Source organism: Meles meles, chromosome 8, assembly GCF_922984935.1.
Source record: "Meles meles chromosome 8, mMelMel3.1 paternal haplotype, whole genome shotgun sequence".
Taxonomy (NCBI): Eukaryota; Metazoa; Chordata; class Mammalia; order Carnivora; family Mustelidae; genus Meles; species Meles meles.
The window spans coordinates 71,010,888-71,034,797 of record NC_060073.1 but is presented as its reverse complement, the minus strand read 5'-3'; the positions used below and the strand labels follow the sequence as shown (position 1 = coordinate 71,034,797).

The 23,910-nt window shown below is 38.7% G+C and overlaps 1 protein-coding gene across 13 annotated transcripts in view; it reads left to right on the top strand.

The window, feature by feature from the left end:
- The window catches only part of DLG2 (discs large MAGUK scaffold protein 2), a 1,573,258-nt gene that overhangs the window by 825,487 nt on the left and 723,861 nt on the right, over positions 1-23,910 (top strand). For 2 of the 13 annotated variants that reach the window (XM_046015631.1, XM_046015629.1), the window contains exon 1: positions 3,939-4,043. The exons of the other annotated variants lie outside the window; for them this stretch is intronic. In XM_046015631.1, the coding sequence (XP_045871587.1) occupies positions 3,939-4,043 (105 nt within the window). Of the gene's footprint in view, positions 1-3,938; positions 4,044-23,910 lie in introns of those variants that run through there. 13 annotated transcript variants of the gene reach the window in all.

The window sequence follows — 23,910 nt, the reverse complement described above, 5'->3', positions numbered from 1 at the left end:
TACCTTTCTTGAGTGAGTTTTGGCAGTATATATCTCTCAAGAAATTCATCCATTTCATCCAAGGTGTCAAATTTGTTGACATAAAGTTGTTGATGAGATTTTCTTATTGACCCTTTCATAGCTATAAGACCTGTAGTGATTCTACTACCTCTCTCATTCATGATTTTGATAATGTATTTTTCTCTTTTATCCCTCATTAATCTTATGAGAGTATTATCAATTTTGTTGATATTATCAAAGAACTAGGAGTTAGTTTTATTGATTTTCTTTACTTTCTCTTCTGATCCTTTTTATTTCCTTTCTTTTGCGGGTTTTTTTTTTTTTTTTTTTTTTAGCTTGCTATATTTTTTTCTAGTTGTGAAAAGTGCAAACTGAGATTATTAATTTGAGATCTTTTTTTCCTTTAAATGTAGGTGTTTAGTGCTCTATATGTACCCTTAATTCTGTCTTTAAGGCTATCCAACAAATTTTGATATGTTGTGCTCTTATTTTCATTCACTTCAAAATACATACTAATTTCTTTTTTTATTTTTTATTTTATTTTTTCCTTCAGCCAGTGTGTTATTTATAAGTGGTGGGGGTTTTTGTTGTTGTTGGTTTTTGTTTTTGCTTTTGTTTTTTTTTGTTTTTTTTTTTTTTTTTTGGTTTCCAAATATTTTGGGACTTTCCAGAGATTGTTTTACTTTGATTTCTAACATAATTTCACTGTGGTCAGTGAATTTCGAATTTCTTTGACCTGACTCCCTTTAAATTTATCAAAATTTGACTACAGAAATTGAGACATACAGAAAGTACTTTTAGACATTCTAAGGCCTGTAATCTAATTTAGGGCATGGCAGTGTATTTCGATATGATAGACATATAGCTTAGTGATTGTGTTTTAACAGAAAAATGGTAGTCATTACATATCAGGCATTGTGCTCTCAGGATGAAAATATGTACACTGTACTTTGTGAGCAGGGGAAAATGCACATTGAAGAGTAGTTGAAAAGAAACAGAGTCTTGAAATATATTTATCCTTGTATTCTTTGTTGCCAGCACAGTGCTACGCACATAGTAGAGCTCAATAAATGTTTGTTATCTGAGCCAAGTTGAGCCAAGTCACATATTTGATCAGGTAAGATTCATGTTGTACTCCATCTGAAAGTTGAAAATAATAGATCATAGAACTTACAACAGTGATTGGGCGTGAGTATGAAACATGTTATAGGTACTTAATAAAAACGAACTCATTAAGTAAGTAATATGACCTAAATAAGCAAGACACCTAAAGCCTCCAAAAGTATACCAATGCCCTACTTCCAAAGTGGGGAATAAATAAATGGAAATTGCCCACTCGTGAGGTTTAAGAAGAATTTCACTGAGTTAAAGCACACTGATGCTCTAAAAAATTGGTTAGAGCTAAGATTGGTTAGCATTAAGAATAGGAAGCTACTGAGTTTGCAGTTAAGAGCAGCTTTGGCTCTGGTATAAATCTTACTATTAAGCTCTTTTAGTGTCTTGTTCCTTCCAAACCAACCAGTAATGGACTGCAATTTCCCACTCTGCTTTTGTTTCTACTTTTCCTTCCCCAGGAATGTACCCTGTCTATTCCTGCCTGTCCAAATTTTACCCTAACTTCAAGCTCTAACAAAGTGCTAAATCTTCCATGAAGCTGCCCTAATTTCCCCAATGGATGTATTTTTTTTTCTTTTTCATTGTTTTGTGAATAGTTTATGCTATCTCTTTTATGGCACTAACCATTTTCTAACTTGGCTTTTTGTTATTTGTGTCATGTGTCCTCCCTTTAATTAGACTTTAAGCTCCTTAAGGCAGATTCAGCATCTAATATATCCATTTGTCCATAGCGCAATCAAAAAGTGTAGCACATGAGAGGTGCTTAATATGTTTATTGGATCAATGAATGCATGATTCTAAGGTCATTTTTTTTATGAAGAGTTCCTACATGTAGGATGCAGATTATCTATCCTTTTTTCTAAAAAGTAAAGAAAGGAGGATCTTTTGGGACATGTTGCTTAAATGAGAGAATGAAGGGACCTGATGACAAGAGAGAGGAAAGACAAGGTAGGACAGACGATCCAGCTGGGACTGAAATAATGGTGAATATTGACTCAAGGGATTCAGAAAGGAATGGCTGGAATTCTGGAGGCTAACTTACCAACTTTATATTTTCTTGTTATTTACTAAGAAATACAGAACATTTACTAGTGAAAGAATATTTTCTGGAAGTTGTGGGCTGGCTGGTCGACAGTGCATGAGGAAGAAGCATGTGGCTGGGGCAGATGGGGGAGTCTAAGGGCAGGAATGAAGGCAGAGGAGGGACTGTGGGTGTGAGCTGAACAGAAGAACATCATGAATGAGCAAAAGAGAAGGTTGGTTGAATTGATATTGAAAAACAAACTAATGACAATAGCCTTATGGTGGGTCTTCCCGAGATATTAAGGAAAAATAATCTTCCTACAAATTAGCCCAGGTAAAACTTTGGAAGATCAATTCTACTTCCAATTCCTTCAATAAAAATTGGAAAATAATTGAGATAAAAGGCCCTCAGCCTTTGAGATTTTTCACACCACAAGGTCATTATCATGAGCTAATCTGCCATCACCAAGACAGAAATGCAGAAAAACTAGGTAACCCAAATCATGCACCTCTTCTAAAAATAATACAGCAAAAATCCTTCATTTATGTCATCAAACTGTTTCCTATAACTTGTACCTTGTTTTGTACTCCCTAGATTTTCTAGGTTAATTAAAAGTACAACTTAATTTTTTTTTTATGTTATGTATTGCCCTTAATTTACCCCCTTACCTTTAGAAATGCTGGAATATATGTTCTCCTTGTTGGCTATGTACTAGATCTGAGTATAGATTCTTTTGGAACTTCTGAGAACCCAGCACATTCTCTTAAGTTTTATTACCCCCTACTGAGCAATCCACAGAGACTAGAGGGGGCTAGTAGAGACTCACTTTACTCTGTGAGCTCCTGTCTTAGGTGAAAGAACATTCGGGATATGTCACTATATTCTGTCATCCAGATTTTATTTAGTGCCTTGGACTAACCTTTTTGTTGTTAAAGTGTGTAACCAATTTCTCTGGAATTAACATGTTCTGATTCTGTGCAGGCCACTCTCTAGTCCCAAGACTATTTAAAGGCTCTGTTCTCCTGACGTTAATGCTGAGAATTCTTCTTACAATGACAAAATAAATGTGACTTTTCTCTAATACATAAAGCACAGAAAGGTTTTCTTGTGGCTTTTAAATTTCAAGATAAATAATTGACCGCCTCCTATACCTAGGAACCTTCTGGCTAGTCTTGACGGATACTTTCAGATACACAACTCTGTAGTTAATAAACGCGGTAATTCTCCATAGATAAAAATGTCGTGTGTAGATCTTAACTAAAGTGAGAAGAGAGTTGGACATATTAAATAACACTGTGAGAGTAAATGTATATAACTGGATTTCTCACATAGCAGACGAGTGTAGACACCTGCACATGTACATAAGTGTGTGTATGTAATCCACTCCCATCAATTTTAATACTTTTCACAAGCTACTCAAATTCTACCTTCATGGCCTGCCACCCAAATCTTCTGGTAGAAATATTTTTTCACATCTCTTTCCCTCCTACTTCTTTCCCCCCACACACTTATGGTATGTGCAGTTTCGCCAGACCCGTGTGAAGACAGGGGAACATTGATGGGATTGCTTTTCACAAGTGTGGGAACGAAAATCCTTCCCAATGAAAACATCTGTCTCTGTTCAAGTCATGCCCAGTTATCCCCCAAAAGAAACGTTCTGATTAACTTTTTTTTAAAGTCTTAAGATAGCAGTTTGTGTAGCAGATCTAATTAAGAAGTTTATGTAACAGATCTGCAGGGTTTTTTCCTTCTTCAACTGGGTTCTTTGAGCTCAGTTTGAGTGTTACTAGCTTTCGCTATGCAACGGCCAAGTGCTTCCCGGGCTGAAAATTATCAGCTTTTGTGGGATACGATTGCTTCCTTAAAACAATGTGAACAGGCTATGCAACATGCATTCATTCCGGTAAGAAAATTTTCCTTTTATTTTCCTAAAGATTTTTTTTCTTTTTCTTTTTCCTTTTATGGCTATAGATAAGTGGCATGTATTATATGCATTTAAAGATGTGGTATCTTCTCTGTAGCTCTTGTTTGGGGTAAATATATCTCTACCTTTCTCAGTATGAAGTCTGAATTCTTAATACAGTCAGACATTGATCAATGAGAAAGAGTAAACAGTGGTGCAAGCAAACTCATCCCCCTAAAGAAAGTAGATTCTAAAAGTAACATGTGCTAAGAAAGGGAACACGATTGGTGTTTCTCATAATTAATATTTGATACAACTTACAGTTCCTATTTCTTGGTGGATGCCCCCGGAATGCCTTAGAATGGCTTGAATATCTTTTGCAGTAGGTATGATACATAGATCAAGAATCCGAAAGTTAGTTCTTACATTTTGGTTGCTTATCCAAGTAAAACCCACCATAAAATCTCTCTTTAAAAGCATGACTATTCCTTTAGTAAACCAGTGATGCACTGTTTAGAAATTTGTAAGTATAATTGGTAGAAATATATAGATATATAAAATGAATTAATAAGTCAGCGTCATTGTGTTATTTATTGCAGAACTAATGTTTGTGCTTATAATTATTTAACCAGGGGACCCATGCTCTCTACATCAGATAGGCTGAGATGAAGTAAATGGGATTTGGAAGAAGAGTTTTTAAATAGTTGATTCTTTAATTAGATCTGTTTTGAGGTTTAAGAATAAAGGAATGAAGAATTAAGGAGCACTCTCAACAATTAGTCTCTGCTAAAATTTATTTGGAATCTCTCAAGAAAAACATTATTTCTGATATAGGAACTCAAGAGACATACCTCTATCCATAGTGGGAATAAATCTTTAAAGTTCAAGTTATTTTCAACTGACTCAAGTTAGGTGCCATTATGTTTTTCTCTGTAACTTGGGAATCACCTAAGTGTTTCAAAGGCTATGCTACATTTAGAGTTCCTCTCATGGAGTACCGTTTTGTAGTCGGATCTCTATAAGGTGATCTTGATTGTTAAAGACACAAAACATCATTTTTGCGAGGAATTTAACAAACATTGGTGAAAAGCTCTCTAAACCAGATTAAGTCATAATGATTCTACATTGAACTGTCTTTATTAAACTGCTCTTCCTTGGCTTCATCAAGGAGAGTATGATATTTTCTGTGAAGTTAATATCACCTAATTGTGGAGCTTTCTGTAGCCAGGCAATTATTTCCTCCCTTCTGTGTTCCTTGCCTGCACCTCCAGTTTATCACCTAACATATTTTATTATAAGTGTTTTCTTCTCTCTTATATTGTAACCTCTTGGAGTGAAAGAGAAAAGGAAAGTAAGTTGAAGGAAGGAACTAACACTTACATGTTTGTTTTCTTATATTCCTGTCTTGAATTCCGTAAATAGGGCATGCATCTATCCTCAGGTTCTAGCACAATGCCTAGCACAATAAGGGTGCTTGGTGAGCACTTGAGAAATGAAATCAAATAAAAAATCTCCAATTCTAGCATTTCTAGTTAATACACAGCAGTTTTCGTCAACAGCTTTGTCTATACTGACCTCATAAAATTATTTCCATTTAAATCCATCTAGAGAAAACAATAAACCTTGATTAGAGTATTGCAATGGGGTGATGTTGGGAGCAGCAGTGTGTTAATGCAGGGGATAGAGCCTTATGGGAAAAAATAGCCTTGGATTGAATTCCCCTAGTCCTTGGGCCACTCTTTATTTCATTCTTGTGTCTGCTCCTAATTCCCTCTACTGCACACACACACACACACACACACACACACACACACACACAGAGGCATTTCCAAGTTTTATTTGGATTTGCTTCATTTTGACGCCTCTAAATCTTTTTAGAAGATATTAAGAATTTGCCAATCTCTCAAATCTCAATTTTTTTCCAAGTCTTGCATTCAATATATCATTATATCATCACAATTTTATGAAGACTGCTTTTAGAAGATATCCTATTATTAAAATATTACTATCAGTTGGAGATAAATCTGTTTAAATTGAACCTCATAAACTCTCCTGTACTTTATGCACTTTTTAAGCCCAGTGATAATGTGTTTCATGCACTCATAGATACACACATATACATGCATGAATGCATGATATTCTTGCCTAATGATACCCTTCACTATCTGGGATATACAAATAAATTCCAAAATATGCATATTTGCCATGATGTATTTAGCATGTCAAGGAAATGACAGAGTATATCGATTTAATCAATTACCACCTTTAAAATAAAACTGGTTCTCTTTTCAAATAAAATACTGGAAATGAATAATGTGTAGGAAATGTAGACCCATATTATGTAACTCTCTTAGGAAACCTGACCTGAGAACTGCACAAGCAGGTAAATGCTGATTGTGCATCGCCTATAGGTGTGTACTTCTACCACATCATTAGAACGCAGCCGGACCATGTCTCACACACACAGTAAGCAATGACACAAAGAGTTTTTCAGTCACTGTACTTCACTGAACTAACAATAAACTTGAGGTAAAATCTCAAGTCATAATACAGTCAACCCCAGAGAATCTGCCCATACAGCCTAAAGTTTAGCTTGATGAAGGAAACTTAAAGTAACTGATAGCTAGACAATGGAATTGTCCCACACAGTCAACACAAACAGAGAAGCCAGTCCGGGAAGTCCTTCAGTGTCCAGTACTTGATTTCATATAACAGATCATTCCTTATAATGATGAGGTGGACATCAAATATGGAAACTCAAGCAGATTCATCTGCTTGACCCAAGAGCCTGGAGTATAGAAAAGCATCTCGGAATTTCCCGTATGTTTAGCCTAAGTGCCAGCCAGCGTGAGTTGTAAATATTTATTAGATAGATGGATAAAAAGCTTTCTTTTGAATCCTGTAAATTGGTTTCATCGTTGGGGCTATAAGCACATCTTTCCAGACATTCAGTATCTTTGGGGTCCAGGCAAACCAAAAGTTTTGCTCTTATATTATTCAAGTATATAGATAGGCTTGTAAAAACAGTCCCATAATTAGTGGTTCTTTTCATAGACTGACCTGTGTTTCTGTTCATTATTAATTCATTCACTTCACTCATCTTTCACTGAGCTCCTGCTATGTTCCAGACACAGTTCAAACACAGGCCAAGGACCTGAAGGTACACTTAAACTTTTATGACAACTTGACTTTGGAAGAGACACTTCATTACCTCTTGCCCAAGTGGCACCCCACTGTTTCTTGCTGCAACGAACACAGTTGATTTTCCTTATGCTGCTAGTCATCATGTTTTAATTTTGTCTAATGTGAATGTCATGCAGCTTGCCGAGCCTTGGGAGAGATACTGAGATGAATCAGTTAGGAGAACCCTGATGAAACCTATACAGAATTCTGCTCATGAGGAATTTTTTCAAGTGGATACACAGCTGACTCTAACACCCGCTACTAAGTGTTGAGTGCCCTAAGTACCCATGACTTACCGTGAGAATTAAGGAAAGGGGTGAGTTTCACAGAAGAATATCAGCTAGATTTTAAAGGTTAAACAGAATATTGGCACGCGGTGATGATGAAGGAAGAGGACCTTCAAGTGGAAGGAACAGCAAAGGCACTTCCTAATTGTGCAGATGTGGTCCATTTTTCCATCTGTTCATTCATTCAACCAATATATTTATTAACTTTTTATGTATCTGAAAATTGTGTAATATGACTGATCAGGTAACAGTAAATAAGACAAGCTTAAACCTTCCCCAAGGGCATTCACATTTTAGGGGTGGAAACAAACACTAAATAACGAATTACATATATATATATCTGTATTTCACCCTTTGATGCTATCCTGTGCGAGTTGTTCACAGCATTTCTCAGAGTTGCGCTTACGCATATCTAGATACACATCTCTTATCAGAATAGTATAGCAACTGTAGATATTTTGCAAAACCTCTGCAAACAAGACAAATGGAATAAAATATTCTTTCCCGAACATTTTTTAGTCCTAAACTACATGTTAAATTTCTCTAGAAAACAATTAGTACATCCTGTCTCACACATCCTGGGCTTGGTACTTATAGTAGAAAAGTGACAGTCTTGACTGAGAACCTCTTTTATGTTGTGCACTCTTCTAAGCACTTCACACATTAGTTCACCCAACCTGTCAATAATTCTCTGATGTGCGCGCTCTCCTCTCCATTTTACAAAGTTTACAGAGGGTAAGTGACTTTCCCACAATCACATAGCTAGTAAATGGAAAGACCGGACTTTGAAACTGGTCATGTGACTCCAGAACTCATTTCTTAATGGGTTCAGTAGAATAAGGAAAAAAACACTAAGATCAAAGTGTTTGCAACACAGTGTGGGAGGAGCATCAGTCAAGGAATGCACAAGCCACAGTAGATGCTGGAAGGTGGGAGTGATCGATCTGCCTGGATTGGAGGCGAAAGATGAGGAAGGAAGACTGAAAAGAGAAGTCTTGGGATAGCTTTAAAACAGGTGATGGAGATAAGAAAAGATGAAAGAGTAGGTACAAAGGCCCTGAGGCATAGAAAAGTAGTGTGCAATGAGGCCTATCAACTTTCCCCAATTCCTGATCTTCCTCTTTGAGTACCAGGCAAGAAGGACAGAGACAACAAGGCTGCATGTTGTAAGGTCAGGCATCCTGCAGATCAGTCAGGAGTCACTGAGTAACTCAGGCTCAGACCAAGGCACTGGAGCCTTTGAAGAGAATCTGCAGTGGAAAGAAGAGGTGACTTTCAGACACCTGGTTTCATTAGCCTTACTACATACGGCTTGGCCTACGGGGTTAACACTTGTCTGGAGGTGAGGGCATATGCCTAGAAAAAGAGATAGCTTATGTACAGATATGAGAGAAATGTAAGAAGAGAAAAGGAGATGAGAAACCACATGGGCCCTAAGAAAGATACTGAAAGAGATGAGCCTGGGAGGAACAGTGAGAGACTGGCAGAGGCCACTGAGGCCTCCTGGGTCTCTCAGAATCCCCAGTCCTTAATTTCTGTTCATCACATGGTTAACCTGCTGTGCTTCCTGCCCTTTCAACCTGAGAGTTCAGATTTTGCTTAAGCTCCTGTAAGTGGCTTTCTATTCTCTGCAAGCAGAGAACCTTCACGAAGACAGTGGCCAGTTAGTGGCTAGTGGTCCAGGGACAGGAACTAGCCCTACAAGAAAGAGCAGAATAAGAGCTGGAAAGAAGGAAAACAAATCAACTGAGGACACTGGGCTTCAAAGGTGAGGTTCCCTCATTTACGACTTAACTCACATCAACTTCCCCAAGACTTCTATGCCTTCTCCCTCATTATTTCAACCCTCATTAACAACACTTTCTGAAGAAAAATAAGAGTAGAAAACGTGCTCACACACTGCCTTAATCTGTTCTTTCTTATTTAGTTGTCACAATGCCAACATGAAATGGCCCCAATATTATGATCTCCATTTTCGATGTGGTGGGGGGGGGGTGGTCAGCTACCTTGTTAAATATCATACAGGTGGTAAGACCAGGAGAGAACCAGGCCTTCTCACCCTAATCCCACCTGCCTTTCTCTTTCACACCCACCATGGGACTTTGCCCCTATTTCTCTTACGCTACTGCTCGTCTTTGTATTACAAAAATATGAGGGATTTCTCTTACTTTTACAACACACCGTAAACTCCTTATGGGGCAAAACCGTGTGCTTCTTCTACCTACTTTCTGCAGTTCCTTGTATAGTGCCTTAAATATGATGTTTGCCCAATAAATCTGCATGGGCTGATTCATACCCAAAATGTGAGAACTTAGACAGCAATGGGAAGATAATGAGGGAATAATCCTTCTTGTCTGGAATTCCTCCTTAAAGCCTGTCTCCTCAGCCCACAGACCCTGCCTTTGGCCCCTGGATGTTGACTTTGAGCCATTGTAAGCTTAGGTCAGCTCTAAATAGGATTTGCTCAATGATGAGTTTCAGTCCTAGTTCATGGTGTTCCAAGTGTGTTTTGTCCTTTCTGGATTCTAAATATTACTTGACTCATCATCCTCAATCATGTCGGATTCATCTCTCGGTTTTATTCCTCTTAGCCTCACTTTGCACTTCTGTCTAGTAATACCCCAGTTTTTAGTCTATTTCCTCCTGAAGAATATGAACAAGGCTATTAATGGAATTCCTATTAGTAAAGGAACAAAGATGACTCTTAATCTATAGAGATATTCAACCTAAGGTTGGGGGCGGGGGAGAATACATCAGAAGTGACCTGAATAATAGCAACAGCCTGGGACTACGTGAGCATTTGCAGATTTCTGGTAAAAGGGAATGAGATTGTTGCTTTTGTTTGTTAACAAAAAGCAAGAACTTGCTATCTTTTTTATCTTCCTCTCTTCTGCAGTTTGCATTTTCTTTGACTGCTGGTCTTGTGATTCCTGTGCAGAGGCATCTCAGGTCCATGAAAAATTAATGCCAGGTGCAGGATGTCTTCTCTTTATCCCATTGTTGCTCCTAATGTACACAATGTTTATGTTGACTCATCACAATGGGTATCCGTGTGGATATACGTTACTGTACAACAGAGTAAACCCATTCTCTGCCCCTCCCACTTTCCTCACCCACTCCAAAAACTGCAAAAATAGGACCCAAAACAGTTTTGTTACAGAAAATAGGCAGCTGTTCAGAGCTAATAATATCAGTCCCCCTCCAAGTAGCAAAACAAAATTAAAACACACACATATCAAATCCTTAAAAACTTTAATGAGCTAATACTAGATATGTTGTACTTCTGTAAACTTCATATAGGTATTTTTACTTAGCAGAGAGATGCTTAACAACAATGGGGTTTCTGATTTTTATCTTGAAAATATGCTGTTCTTGCTATTGCTGCTTGGGAGATCCCCGCTACCTTGCTAATACTGTCTTCCTTATACTGCTCTATTGTGTTACAGTTTTCAAAGCAGCGTAAATTACATTCTTTCTCTTTATATTCTAGCAAGGGAGGCAAAGCAGGTCTTAATATTTGCACAGTATTTATAAGGGAATTAAAGTTGAGATACCTAAAGTGGCTAGAATCAGAAGTGGTTAAGGAGTAAGATACAACCTACTAAGACTAGAAGCTCAATCCTGCATACGTTTGCTCAAATTCAAGAGTTTTAGCTGCTTTGAAAAATCTGGGTCTGAATGCCTGCTTAACTTTCCTGGACTTCAGCTTCATTCTCTGTAAAATTAGGTTTTATACAGATCCTTTTGAGGGTTGTCTCTGGTTTAAATGAGATATTGTGAGTTAAACCCTTAGCACAATGTCTAACCAAAGAAAGTATCCAGGAGGGGTTGCCATTATTTACACTGCTAATTTTTAATGTTATCTCAATGCATCCTTTCACAAATTGCTAGGGCTTTTTATATATGATCACGTTTGCTTCTCAAAGAATAATTGTATCTCCCTTTATACACAAACAGAAAATTTGACAGTTTCAACAAGGCTAAAATCATAATATGGGTGCAGAGAAAGTTCTTAAATCTCAGTCAGATGACCCAAATCCTAAACTCCTCTTATTACTATTTTTATGATATTCAAAATTAGGTTAATATTAAAGTCAGGAATTACCCAATCCTTATTCATAGCTATATGCAGCCTTAGAAACAATTTAGAGAGTCAAGTGACCTGACCAAGTTCTGCACTGACACAACCAGCCCTAGACACCTTATCTGCTGACTCCAAGTGCAAGACTAGGAAGTGCTCATCCTATAACATAAAAACATAACAGGTGAATGTTTTTGGTGAGTTTTTGTGGGCAAAGAGGGGTCATAAAATATAAGTTGTAGGGGCACCTGGGTGGCTCAGTGGGTTAAGCCTCTGCCTTCAGCTCAGGTCATGATCTCAGTATCCTGGGACTGAGCACTGCATCCGGCTCTCTGCTCAGTGGGGAGCCAGCTTCCCCCTCGCTCTCTGCCTGCCTCTCTGCCTACTTGTGATCTCTCTCTCTCTCTGTCAAATAAATAAATAAAATCTTTTTTAAAAACTGTAAGGTAGCAAACATTATATTCATAAGGAAGTTATCATCACTTTTCCAGTTAAGGAAATCTTTTATAAAACAAATGAAGGTTCTAGTATGTTTGAATTTATAGTTTTAATGGACAAAGTGGTCTGAGAATAAAGTGGAGAGTCAGGCTGAGAACTACCATTTTGCTCTCCACTTGTGGCCAAGTCCCCACGCACCGTAAAACAACCTCCTCGATGCCTTCTTTCTCTTCCTTTAATTCTTCTCTCATACTGTTTCCTACTCTCTCTTCTAGCCCACATCAACAGACAATATTCTCCATCTTTACTCTGAAGCACAAAACTGTAGCTTATCCCGAGCCCAGAAGGAGGTTAACTGGCAAGCAGAGCCTTTGCTTTGCAAAATGACTGTGAGGAAGGGAGCCATCGGAAAACTGAGAAACCAAGGCTGACATAGACATTGCCACTCTGGGAAGCAAGGGCAGCTGTGGGGCTAGGAACTGGTTGGCATTTTGGACCTGGAGAGTTGTAGGCTCTTTCCCGTGGAACAAAGAGTTCATTGCCTCGTCAATGACAATATACAAACACATCTGCAGAATATATTCTTTGGCATGAGCAAATGCTAGCAGTAGTTAGCCAGCTTCTATTTTTCTAGTCCTCATTCCCTTCTTTTCTTTTTTAACCTATTTTTTTCTGTTTTTCCCCAATGAAAATTATTCTAAATATAACATTAATTTTGAAGACAGAATGGCTAAAGGGAGACTGATAGACTTCTAGATATTATCAGAATTTAAAATAAAGGAAATGGAACTAAAGTGTTTTCTACTTTGTTCCTTCTGCAACCCAGCCCAAGTGCTATGTTTCAGAAGCAGGTACTGAAATGCCTTCTAATCTAACATGGGCTTGAGCACATTATGGGTTACTAGTGGTAAAGCAGTAAACCAAACTCGCATCTCCTCTTTGTCTCTCTCCCTAACATTTCCTCTCATACCCTCCCCCCCTAAAAAAAATCTAAATATGAAATATTTTTTTTCCCATTTTATTTATTTTTTTCAGCATAACAGTATTCATTGTTTTTGCACAACACCCAGTGCTCCATGCAAAACGTGCCCTCCCTATTACCCACCACCTGTTCCCCCAACCTCCCACCCCTGACCCTTCAAAACCCTCAGGTTGTTTTTCAGAGTCCATAGTCTCTTATGGTTCGCCTCCCCTCCCCAATGTCCATAGCCCCCTCCCCCTCTCCCTGATATGAGGACATCCTAACCGTTTTTATGTCTGCAGTTCTGCGCCATCAGGAGCATTCACAGTGACACAACCGTCCCCTCCGTCCCCCTCCAGCACTCCGTCTTCCCCAAATTGTGTGATGTCCCCATTGAACACTAGTCCCTCCTTCCCTTCCCCCAGCCCCTGACAGCCACCACTCAACTTTCTGTCCCTGTGAATGTGCCGGGTCTAGGTCCATCATATAAGCAGAGGGATGCAGCGTCTGTCCCTTTGTGACCGGCTTACCCCACAGAGCGTAGTGTCCTCAGGGCTTCTGCGTGTGGTAGCAAGTGTCTGAATGTCCTTCCTTTATTGAGGCTGAGTCATAGTCTATCCCATGGTTGGACCGCATCTCCTTTACCCATTCCTGGGACGAGGGACACGCGGGTTCTTTCTGTGTCTTGGCTGCGGCAAACACGAGAGTACACACGTCTCTTTGAGTTCCTGTTTTCATTCTTGTGGACAGATGCCGAGAAGTGGGATTGCCAGATCATAGGGTATCTCTATTTTTAATCTTTTGAGGACCCTCCGTACTGTTTTCCATAGTGGCTGCATGATCTCCCTGATATGAGGACATGGAGAAGCAACATGGGGGGGTAGGGGGATAGGAGAAGAATAAATGAAACAAGATGGGATTGGGAGGGAGACAAACCATAAATGACTCTTAATCTCACAAAACAAACTGGGGGTTGCTGGGGGGAGGTGGGATTGGGAGAGGGGGAGCGGGCTATGGACATTGGGGAGGGGAGGCGAACCATAAGAGACTATGGACTCTGAAAAACAACCTGAGGGTTTTGAAGGGTCAGGGGTGGGAGGTTGGGGGAACAGGTGGTGGGTGATGGGGAGGGCACGTTTTGCATGGAGCACTGGGTGTTGTGCAAAAAGAATGAATACTGTTACGCTGAAAAAATTAATAAAAAGGGGAAAAAAAAAAGAAGAGAACCCATAGCAAATGCTGGAGAGGATTTGGAAAGAGGGAATAAATATGAAATATTTTAAGGCTTTCATGGTTTAGGCTATTGTGTTTTTAAACTTTGACTGTATGATCTGATATCAAATTATGATTGATAGGGAGGAAAATGAAACAGAGGTTGGATGTTAGTAAATTCTTCGTTTTAGAGACAAGGCTTATAGAAAATACAGAAAGGCAAGGATAGAAGAAGCTTGGTGAGACTACTTCACTTCAAATATTTTTGAGTTTTTAATATGGGACCGAATTTTTTACCCCTAATTGCATGGAAAATAAAAGCCAGAAAATTAACTGATTCACAAGAAAAACAAAATGTAGACTATAAACATAGAGCAAGATGATCATAAATGCATTTGGAGTTACCTTTCTTTACCCAATTCATTGGAATTCATTTTGTATCATTGATCTTTTCCCAATTTGATTTTTATCTTACTTCACCATGGCTTGTTTGCTTGCTTGCTTTCTCTCTCTTTCTCTTTTTCTTTGACAGAGAAAGAGATCACAAGTAGACAGAGATGCAGGCAGAGAGAGAAGGGAAGCAGGTTCCCGGCCAAGCAGAGAGCCTAATGCAGGGCTGGATCCCAGGACCCCAGGATCAGGACCTGAGCTGAAAGCAGAGGCTTAACCCACTGAACCACCCAGGCACCCCTCACCATGGCTTTCTTAACATTATCTCTTCTTTCTGTATCTGAATGATAAAATCAGAGATCATTATCCGGAAAAAAGATTTGAATAGCATCCCTGATTTTTTCTAGTGTTTCCCAGCAGAGCAAAATTTATTATGAGTGAAATCAAATCTTTGATGAGACACAGATTCTTAGAGGTCATACATTTCACTCCCTATTCCTCAAATATAGAAATGAATAGGGAGGCTCAGTGAATTGCTTTTTCACCCTGAGTTACTGAACTTCTTGGGTCTAAAGCTTCAATCTCCTGATTCCCAGTCCAGCCATCTTTATACCAATAACATAATCCCTCAACTAGATTGCGGTTATTTCCATGGAGGTAAAGTGTTTAACTTTTGATAGCCATGCAAGAACTAAGTGAGATGTTAGGTTGACTACATTATAAATAACTTCAAACGTTTTTATATTTAAAAAATAGTTATGAAGTAAAATACTAAGATTATGAGAACTTTTTAAAGTAAAACATGAGACTTCAATGAATGTTTAGTTTTGGGTGAATCTTTTGATGTAGGTTTTCACATTCATCTGAAAAATTTAGCAAGCTCTTAGGATGCCATTTTGCTTTATTCATGATCTTTGAATCTTTAACTTTTCATTAAACCTCATGCTTCTTTCTGCCTTTCCAACTTCTAAAATGTATAGTTGGAGGTAAGTTAGAACATGGAACAATTCTAGGGCTACCTACCTTGCTTTATACAAGGTGGTGTTAAAACAAAGGTATGGATTTGGAGTCATAAAGAGTGACCTTTTTGGCACTGTTCTGTTACAGGTAGTAACTTCTTTGAAATCAGCCATAGCAACTTCTTTCTAGATAGGTCTCAAGAGGCAAGGGAGAAAAAGCAAAAAATAAACTATTGGGACTACATCAAAATAAAAGTTTCTGTGCAACTAAGTTAAAAATCAGTAAGATTAAAAGGCAACTTACAGGATAGGAGAAGATGTTTGCAAATGACCTATCCTATAAAGGGTTAGTATCCAAAATATGTAAAGAACCGATACAACTCAACACCCCCAAAAACAAATAACCCAATTAAAAAATGGGCAGAAGACATAAACAGACATTTCTCCAAAGAAAACATTCAGATGGCCAATAGACACATGAAAAGATGCTCATCATCATTATTATCAGGGATATGCAAATGAAAACTACAATGAGATATCACCTCACACTTGTCAGAGTAGCTAAAATCAAAACCACAAGAAACAACAGGTAAGGATGAGAATGTGGAGAAAAAGGAATCCTCATGCACTGTTGGTGGGAATACAAACTGGGGCAGCCACTGTGGGAAATGGTATGGAGGTTCCTCAAAAAGTTAAAAATAGAATATCCTATGATCCAGGCATCACACTACTGGGTATTTACCCAAAGAATACAAGAACACTAATTGAAAGGCATACATGCACCTCTATGTTTATAGCAGCATTATTTACAATAGCCAAGATGTGGAAGCAGCCTAAGTGCCCATCAGTTGATAAATGGATAAAGATGTGAGATATATATATAGATATACATATACATATATATATATATAATTTGATTATATATAATATACATATAATATTATTCAGCCATAAAAAAGAATGAAATCTTGCCATATGCAATGACATGGATGGAGCTAGAGAGTATAATGCTAAGCAAAATAAGTCAGAAAAAGACAAATATATGATTTCACTCATATGTGGAATTTAAGAAACAAAACAACCAAAGGGGAAAAAATAAGAGAGAGAGAGAAAGAGAAAGCAAGAAACAGACTCTTCATTATAGAGAACAAACTGAAGGTTAACAGAGTGAAGGGGGTGGGGAATATGTTAAAAAGGTGATGGGGATTAAAGAGGGCACTTGTGATGATGAGGCACAGGATGATGTACAGAATTGTTGAATCACTCTGTTGTATACCTGAAACCAACACATTTTTAAAAATTTAATATTAAAAAAATAAGAGTGATACCTGGCTCCACTAGTTATTAGTCTAGTGACCTTGGATAAGTTGCATTATAGGTCCATGCCTCACTTTTGCTATCTGGGTAATAAGCATAATGATAGCATGTAATTCATAAGCTTGTAATGAGGAGTAGAAAAGAATGAATATAAACAACCCGAAAATATAAACAACCTGAAAGAAGAGTCTTTCAGTTTTTAACTGTCCTTAATTTACAGGTCATGCTCCAGACTAAAATAGTCTGTGGTACATGGCAAGTTCCAGATGCTTCCATCCACAGCATCAATGGTGCAAGAGTAGTCACCAGGGGGCAGTGTACAGTTTACCCCTTTGTACCCATTTCACCTAAGCTGTGAGCTCATGGGTTTCTCATGAGTCCTATCTCTTGTTGCTATGGCTCTAGTTTTAAAGGTCTAAAAACCCATTAGCAAATATCTTTGAGTATATTGTATGTCAAGCACTGACAGTAGCTAGGTGGGGGAGGCTGGTTAAGAGTCCCACCGTCAAAACAATTACAGTTTCAGCAAGGAGATACAAATATCACACATGAATCAGTTAGCCATCAACATGTATAAGAACAGAAAGAAACGGTCATTAAGAATGTCAGAGCTTAGTGCTTTTGCATAATTTCTTTCCTTTAACATTTGTAATTCAGTGCAAATGGAAATAATGCAACTAATGTGTGTTTTTAGATTTGGAAGGCAGGACGGTTAGATAGATTGAGACCTGCAGTCAGGTTTGAAGAAACTTTCATGGAAAGTCAAGGGCTTTAGATTGTCCTTCAAGGATGGATAGAATTTGGATAGGTAGATAGGAAAGGGAACCATGATTGATTCATGATATAAGAGAAAGAAGAAATGGAAACAGTATCTCATGATAGATATGAGCAAGGTGTGTGCTTGGAGTAGTGAGACTCTTGACTTTATGGAAAGAAAGGAAAGGGAAGGGAGTGAATAGTATCCAATTACTGATCCTACTGTGTGCAAGACCTTCCCCCAGGTGCTACAGAAGACTCTAGCCCTACCTTAGCCTAATGAACCAGGCTGATAGTTTGCTTAGAATTCTGGTACCTCAGTGTGGAAAACACAACTGTGCTGCTGAGATTATAGCTCTTTGGTGGCTTCACAAAAAGGAGCAGATGGTATCCACGTGGATCTTTCCAGGAATAGCACCACATGGAGTGAATCAGTGAATTAAGTATGTGTGGTTATATGGCATGGGGCACGTTGACTATACCACACTTGAGATCTGAGCTAATGACTCCATTTTTCGTGCGATCTCCAGAGAGTATTTGCATAAATAAAGCAGTTAGGTTTGTAAATCCTCGATGTGAATCAGTGGAATTTGTGGCAGAAATGGAGAAAAGCAAGGGATTTAAAGTCCAAGGACCTGGATTTGAATCCCAGCCTCCTCTTCTCTAGCTGTTTGACATTAGGAAATTTACTGAATCGCTCTGCCCCTCAGTTTACTTATCTATAAAGAAAGAAAAATTCCACCAAGTTCTCCGGGTTCTGTGAGGAATAAACAAGGAGACACAGGTAAAAAGCTTATTGTATTTGCCTGGCACGCAATGTGTATTTGCTCAATCAATGTTAGTTCCCTCTTTTTGTGGAAATTAAATAATGTATAGCAACACATTCTATAAGTTATAAAGCATGGTATTTGAGGTCAGTTATTTCAGTTACCAATCTGAGTTTCAGTGATGATCTGAAGTTTTGGTGAGTCGTTTATTTTTGCCTTTTATACCAAGTGTAAAGAGGTATGTGTCAGGGGAGCTGGATCAAAATCCAAAGAACCCTCATATCTAGTAGTTCCAGCAACTTTTAACTCTTATTTTAAGTGAAATTAATTCTAGATAAAACATAAAGAAAAGTCTCTTTGGTTCTAGGTCTCTACTTTTCTGTTCCCTACTCTGCAAGCTAGCCCACCTTTTCTGTACCACGGATAGAGGTACCTTTCTCAGCCTACTTACTTGTGGCCTTTAGGATATCATCTATTTTCTGCAAAGTATTACACTACCTTGTATTTTAAGGGAGGATCCAGCAGGTATGTTAACACTTCAGTCCAAAGGGATAAAAGACTAATGGTGTGTTTTCAAGGATCCACGAGGGAAGTCGTGTTAACTAGCACAGACTTCTGAAAACTTACCAAATCCAAGCAAATGTTTTGTGGTTGTTTATGAGTTACCCACATAGGAACCAGACTTCCAGGTTCAACTCTTGGCCCTGCTGTCACCAGCTAGACAACCTGGGGTACAATGGGTAACATCTCTGTCCCTCAGTTTTCTGTAAAGTGAAGATAATCTGATTTATATCATTAAGAGAGTTCAGGCAGGCAGAGTTGAATTGAATTCATGCCGAAGATGAATCTGCCACTTTTTTCCATCATCCTTTTTTTAAATTATTAAATATTTATTATTTGTTTGTTTGTTTGTTTCAGAGAGACAGAAAGAGTGCCTGTGGTGGGAGGGACTAAAGGGAGGGAAGCAGACTGCCTGCTGAGCAGGAGCCCAAAGTGAGGATCCATCCCCAGACTGGGAGATCATGTCCTAAGCCAAAACCAAGAATCTGATGCTCAACCAACTGACCCACCAAGCACTCCTTTTCCCCGCAGTGTTCCAAGCTAGGCTGATCGTCAGGCGGTTGGGTAGCTATCTGTGCATTTTGTTAAATGTTAGGCAGAGGGGCCAAGGTCTTTGCTTCGTCCAGAGTTGTTCCCCTGAGACATCCTGCAACATCATTAACCTGCAAACAATTAACTATTCATTCACCCACCGCCCTGTTATTGCCTGAGTGTCCTTACTGGTGTGCATGGTGGGTGGGGCAGGGGGGACTATGTCACTGAAGGGTAAGGGCAAAACAGGGTACAGACCAGAACCACATGGTGCTACTATTGGTGATGACTCAGAGCTCTCCTGGATCAAACTGCATGCACCCAGTTGGTCTTGCAGAGAGAAAATATGAAAAGGAAAAGAAAATCCAGGAAAACAAAAACAGCCACAGTAATAAATAATATAAACTTACATCTGTGGAATATCTCTCTTTTCGCTTCACATGCATTATTTCTCCAGCTAACTTCTCGGGAAATAGGTCAACTGGAAAATAGTGTTGTCCCATTTTTTAAGTGGGGGGTAAGGGACTTGGAAACCCTCTGAGAATTGGGGAATTGAATCTGAGTCAGTACGGTGAGAAATTTCTCATCAGACAGTGAAAGAGCAGCCGACAACTTGCAGGACAGAAAATAATGCATTCCATCATGTAGCCTGGAAAAAATCAGCAGAGGGAATGAGGAGATGGTGCTGGTTAATCAGCATGAGATCTGGGGCTAGAAATACATGAGCTTGAAACCTGGTTGTGGTCCTCTTAGATATGTGATATTAGGCAAGTGACTTAGATACTTGGAGCCTCCCTCCCTTCCTTTCTTCCTTTCTTCTGTCTTTCCAAATGGAAACAATAATGTTTTCCTTAAACATTTTGAGAAGTAAAGGCACTGATGCATCTTAAGTATTTACCAAAGCCTTGGGAACATAATAGTAATTTAACATACGCTTAACAGTTTATTCTCGTTCTTGTTGTTGTTGATATCCTGTCTTCAGTTTTGATATTAAGTAATTGTGAGGGCTGGGCCATGCCACCTACTTTCTGTTTCCATTTCCATATTTATAAAGTGAAAGGTAGAATTAAATGACCCTTAAGGTCTCAGCTTAAAGTTTTATAATTCTAGAGTAAATTTGTTTCTTTTGTTTCTCTCTCACTCTCATTAATATGTCTTTAATAAGTTATTTACCAAAACTTTTTCCTTGGAGCTTACTCAAAAAAAATCCTGATTGAGTCAACTAATTTATGCCTGTGCCATTAAGCTGTTCATATGATACACAAGGGCACAGTAACTGGGCCAGAGTGATGTGGGGTGGGCTCTGGCCCCAGCCAGGAGCCACATGGATATATCTAACTTTGTTTTGAGCTGGCCTCTGACTTGTTAGTGAACAGTGAAAGTGAGAATCCAAAGAACGCTGGTAAAGTCCAGTTCCATTCTGAGAGGCAGTAGAGCACAATTATCAAAATTAACTCTGAGCTGGACTGTCTAGTTTTGGAAGATGGTCTCTTTACCATATGTATGACCTTGAGAATATTACTAACCTCTGCTTCTTCACTTGTGAGCTGAGAATAATGGTACCTGACTCACTAGGTTATGTGAAGATTGAATAAATTAATTGATACAAATAGGTGTGATATAAATGGTTGACTTTATTATTATCCACTCCAGTGTTAATTCAGAAGGTCCAGGTGTGGCTGGGTCAGGATACTCTGAGATTTCAGAGTGATGATGCTTAGGGACAATTGCAGGTTCCTGTATAACCCTTCACGTAGGAGTAAGACCCTCCCTGTCCTAAGGATGTGGGGCTGTACCTCAACAGATTATGAGAAAGGAGAGGGAAGATAGGATTTCATGTCTAGTGGAGAACAAAAGGTAGGAAATTGAGGTAGAAGTCTCCCCCACGCCAAACATATCACATTTTTTAAATTTCCAGAATGGGCCAATATAGTGGAGGATTAGTGGGAAAACTTGAAACAAAATAAAGTTATCCTGAGTCCAATCTTTAGCGTATCAACTCAGTATTTAATGTTAGAGATCTCTTTTCAGATCTGACGTGGGTAGTAACTCCAATATTCCACTTCTGTGGTTAGAATTAGGACACGGTCTGATTGGGGCTCAGCCTAATGTGTGAATTGTGTGAATTGTGTGTGTTTGAATTGTGAAGCTAGACTATTAATAACCTTGTAGCAGCTGACCTAAGCCAGCTAATTTCTATCTACCTTGAACTTTGGGGATCTTTAGCTGTCTCAGGGAAATCACATGCATAGATTCCATTGTGTTTCAATTTGTCATGCCACACCATATATGAAAGTCACTTATAGGACCTGTGTTACTTCTTGCACACTCAGGAGACTTGGATTTTAAGCTTGAGAAGATAAACCAGAGATACTGTGCCCCAAAAGCAGATGACGTGTTATTCTTGCCATATTTTACCTCTTACTTGTTTTGTCTTGACAACCACTTACCTTCAACTTGCCTGTTCCAGGTCATTTGAAATCCCTGCACAGTTCCTAACCCCATCCGTGTTATTTTCAGTTTCTGCTGTATTTAGGTTCCTTGACTGTGTGAATTTCTCTCCTTTTCCACTTTGCTTCTTAAAAGTTTAAATATAGGCCCAGATTCAATTTTGTGGCCTTCTCACTGGTTAACCTACACTGGTCAGATGGAAGCTTCCCAGAGTATGCTCTTTGGCTGACTGGCTGTTGTGCCTTCCTTATCTGTATCTCGCTTGACCTGGCTTCCTGCCTATCTGACTTGATGAACACTTGCCCATATACATCAGAAGTATGTCTCAAATCTAACACTTAGCAAATATCAAGAAGTAACCACATCAGTCAGAATCAATGAACTGGGGGCGCCCAGGTGGCTCCGTGGGTTAAGCCTCTACCTTGAGCTCAGGTCATGATCTCAGGGTCCTAGGATTGAGCCCCACGTCGGACTCTCGGCTCAGAAGGGAACCTACTTCCCCCTCTCTCTCTGCCTACTTGTGATCTCTCTCTCTGTGTCAAATAAATAAATAAAATCTTAAAAAAAAAAGAATCAATGAACCCCTCTGATAATTTGCATTCATTATGTCAGATTCTTTTTTAGTTATATTTTCTTGGTGGCAAACAGCAGGAGCTTAACTTTACTAGCATAAACAAAGTTATTGATATAATTTGAAGAGGGCTGGAACTGATGAATAACTTGATCTAACAACTTAAATTTTTCAGTGTTCTCTCTATTGGCTTTTCTGGCTTCTCTACAATTAGCTTTATACTTCCCTCTTGCTTTAAACTGATTTTCTCCACATAGAAGAGAATGTAATATAAAACACAAACCATTTATATCTCATCGTTTGGGCCGCCTAAGAGAGATTGATTTTCTGCCAAGTCACCATTTTGATTTAGGGGTTCAATTAAATAGAATACCCAATATGGAAGGAGATTGTGTATACAGCAGGGCAGTACACATTGTAGAGATAAAGCTTAGAGGAACAACAGAAGTCACTAGGGAATTGGTTGGTATTAAGAATCTGAAACCACACTTGATCAAACTGGCATGGACTCACATGATTTCAAAAGTGAGAAAAGAAACAGAAGCCAGGATGACCCAAAGGGAGATCTGAAATTAACAACTGGTGAGTAGAGCACACTCATGGGCCAGACTTAGAATCTGACTGCATTCTGTCACCACTTGGGATTTTTATTCTCTGCTGATATGTGCCATTGAGAACTTTAAAGATTCCAAGAAGCTTCTGTGAAAATAGTCTGGAGAGGACTGTGAAGGTGCTGGAGCCAAGATATGGGAGAAGTGATCTTCTGAGAGCTGGATGTAGCAGCCCAGTGGGATAAGGAACAGCCAACCATGACATCTCATTGGTGATCAAACCAGGGGTTTGCCAATGTCAGATGTATGTGCTGTGTCTGTGGATTCACACATTCCATACATTCTGTTTCTTAGTGACTTTAATATATACAGGCATTAATGGGGGATTCTGGACCTTTCTAAGTACCAGAAAGGAGCAATGAGCTTTCCACATAACATAGATCATACTTCACAACATCTAGAATCAGCAGTTATGGAATAATCATTATTTTGTAAAAGGTGGACAGTTAAGCAATAGGGACTGGTTAAGGAAAGAAAGTGACAGGGGATATTGGAAAAGTAGTCACAGTCTTGTTGGTACCAGAGGATATTTTGGAGTTATTCTAGAAATGTTCTCCTGAGCTTACGAAGAGGCATGACTTTCCTTTATACCTGCACCTATACTTTGTAGCTACATTTAGTCAATAATTCCCAAGTATTTAATGAGATCCTTCAGTATACCAAGTGCTGTGAAGAATTCTAGGAAAGTATACAATCCTTGTCACTTTTTAAATATAGAGTCCGATTAGAAGAACCAAATCGACATATATGAAACAGAAAATAGTAGCATAAACAGATGAAAGTGATAAATG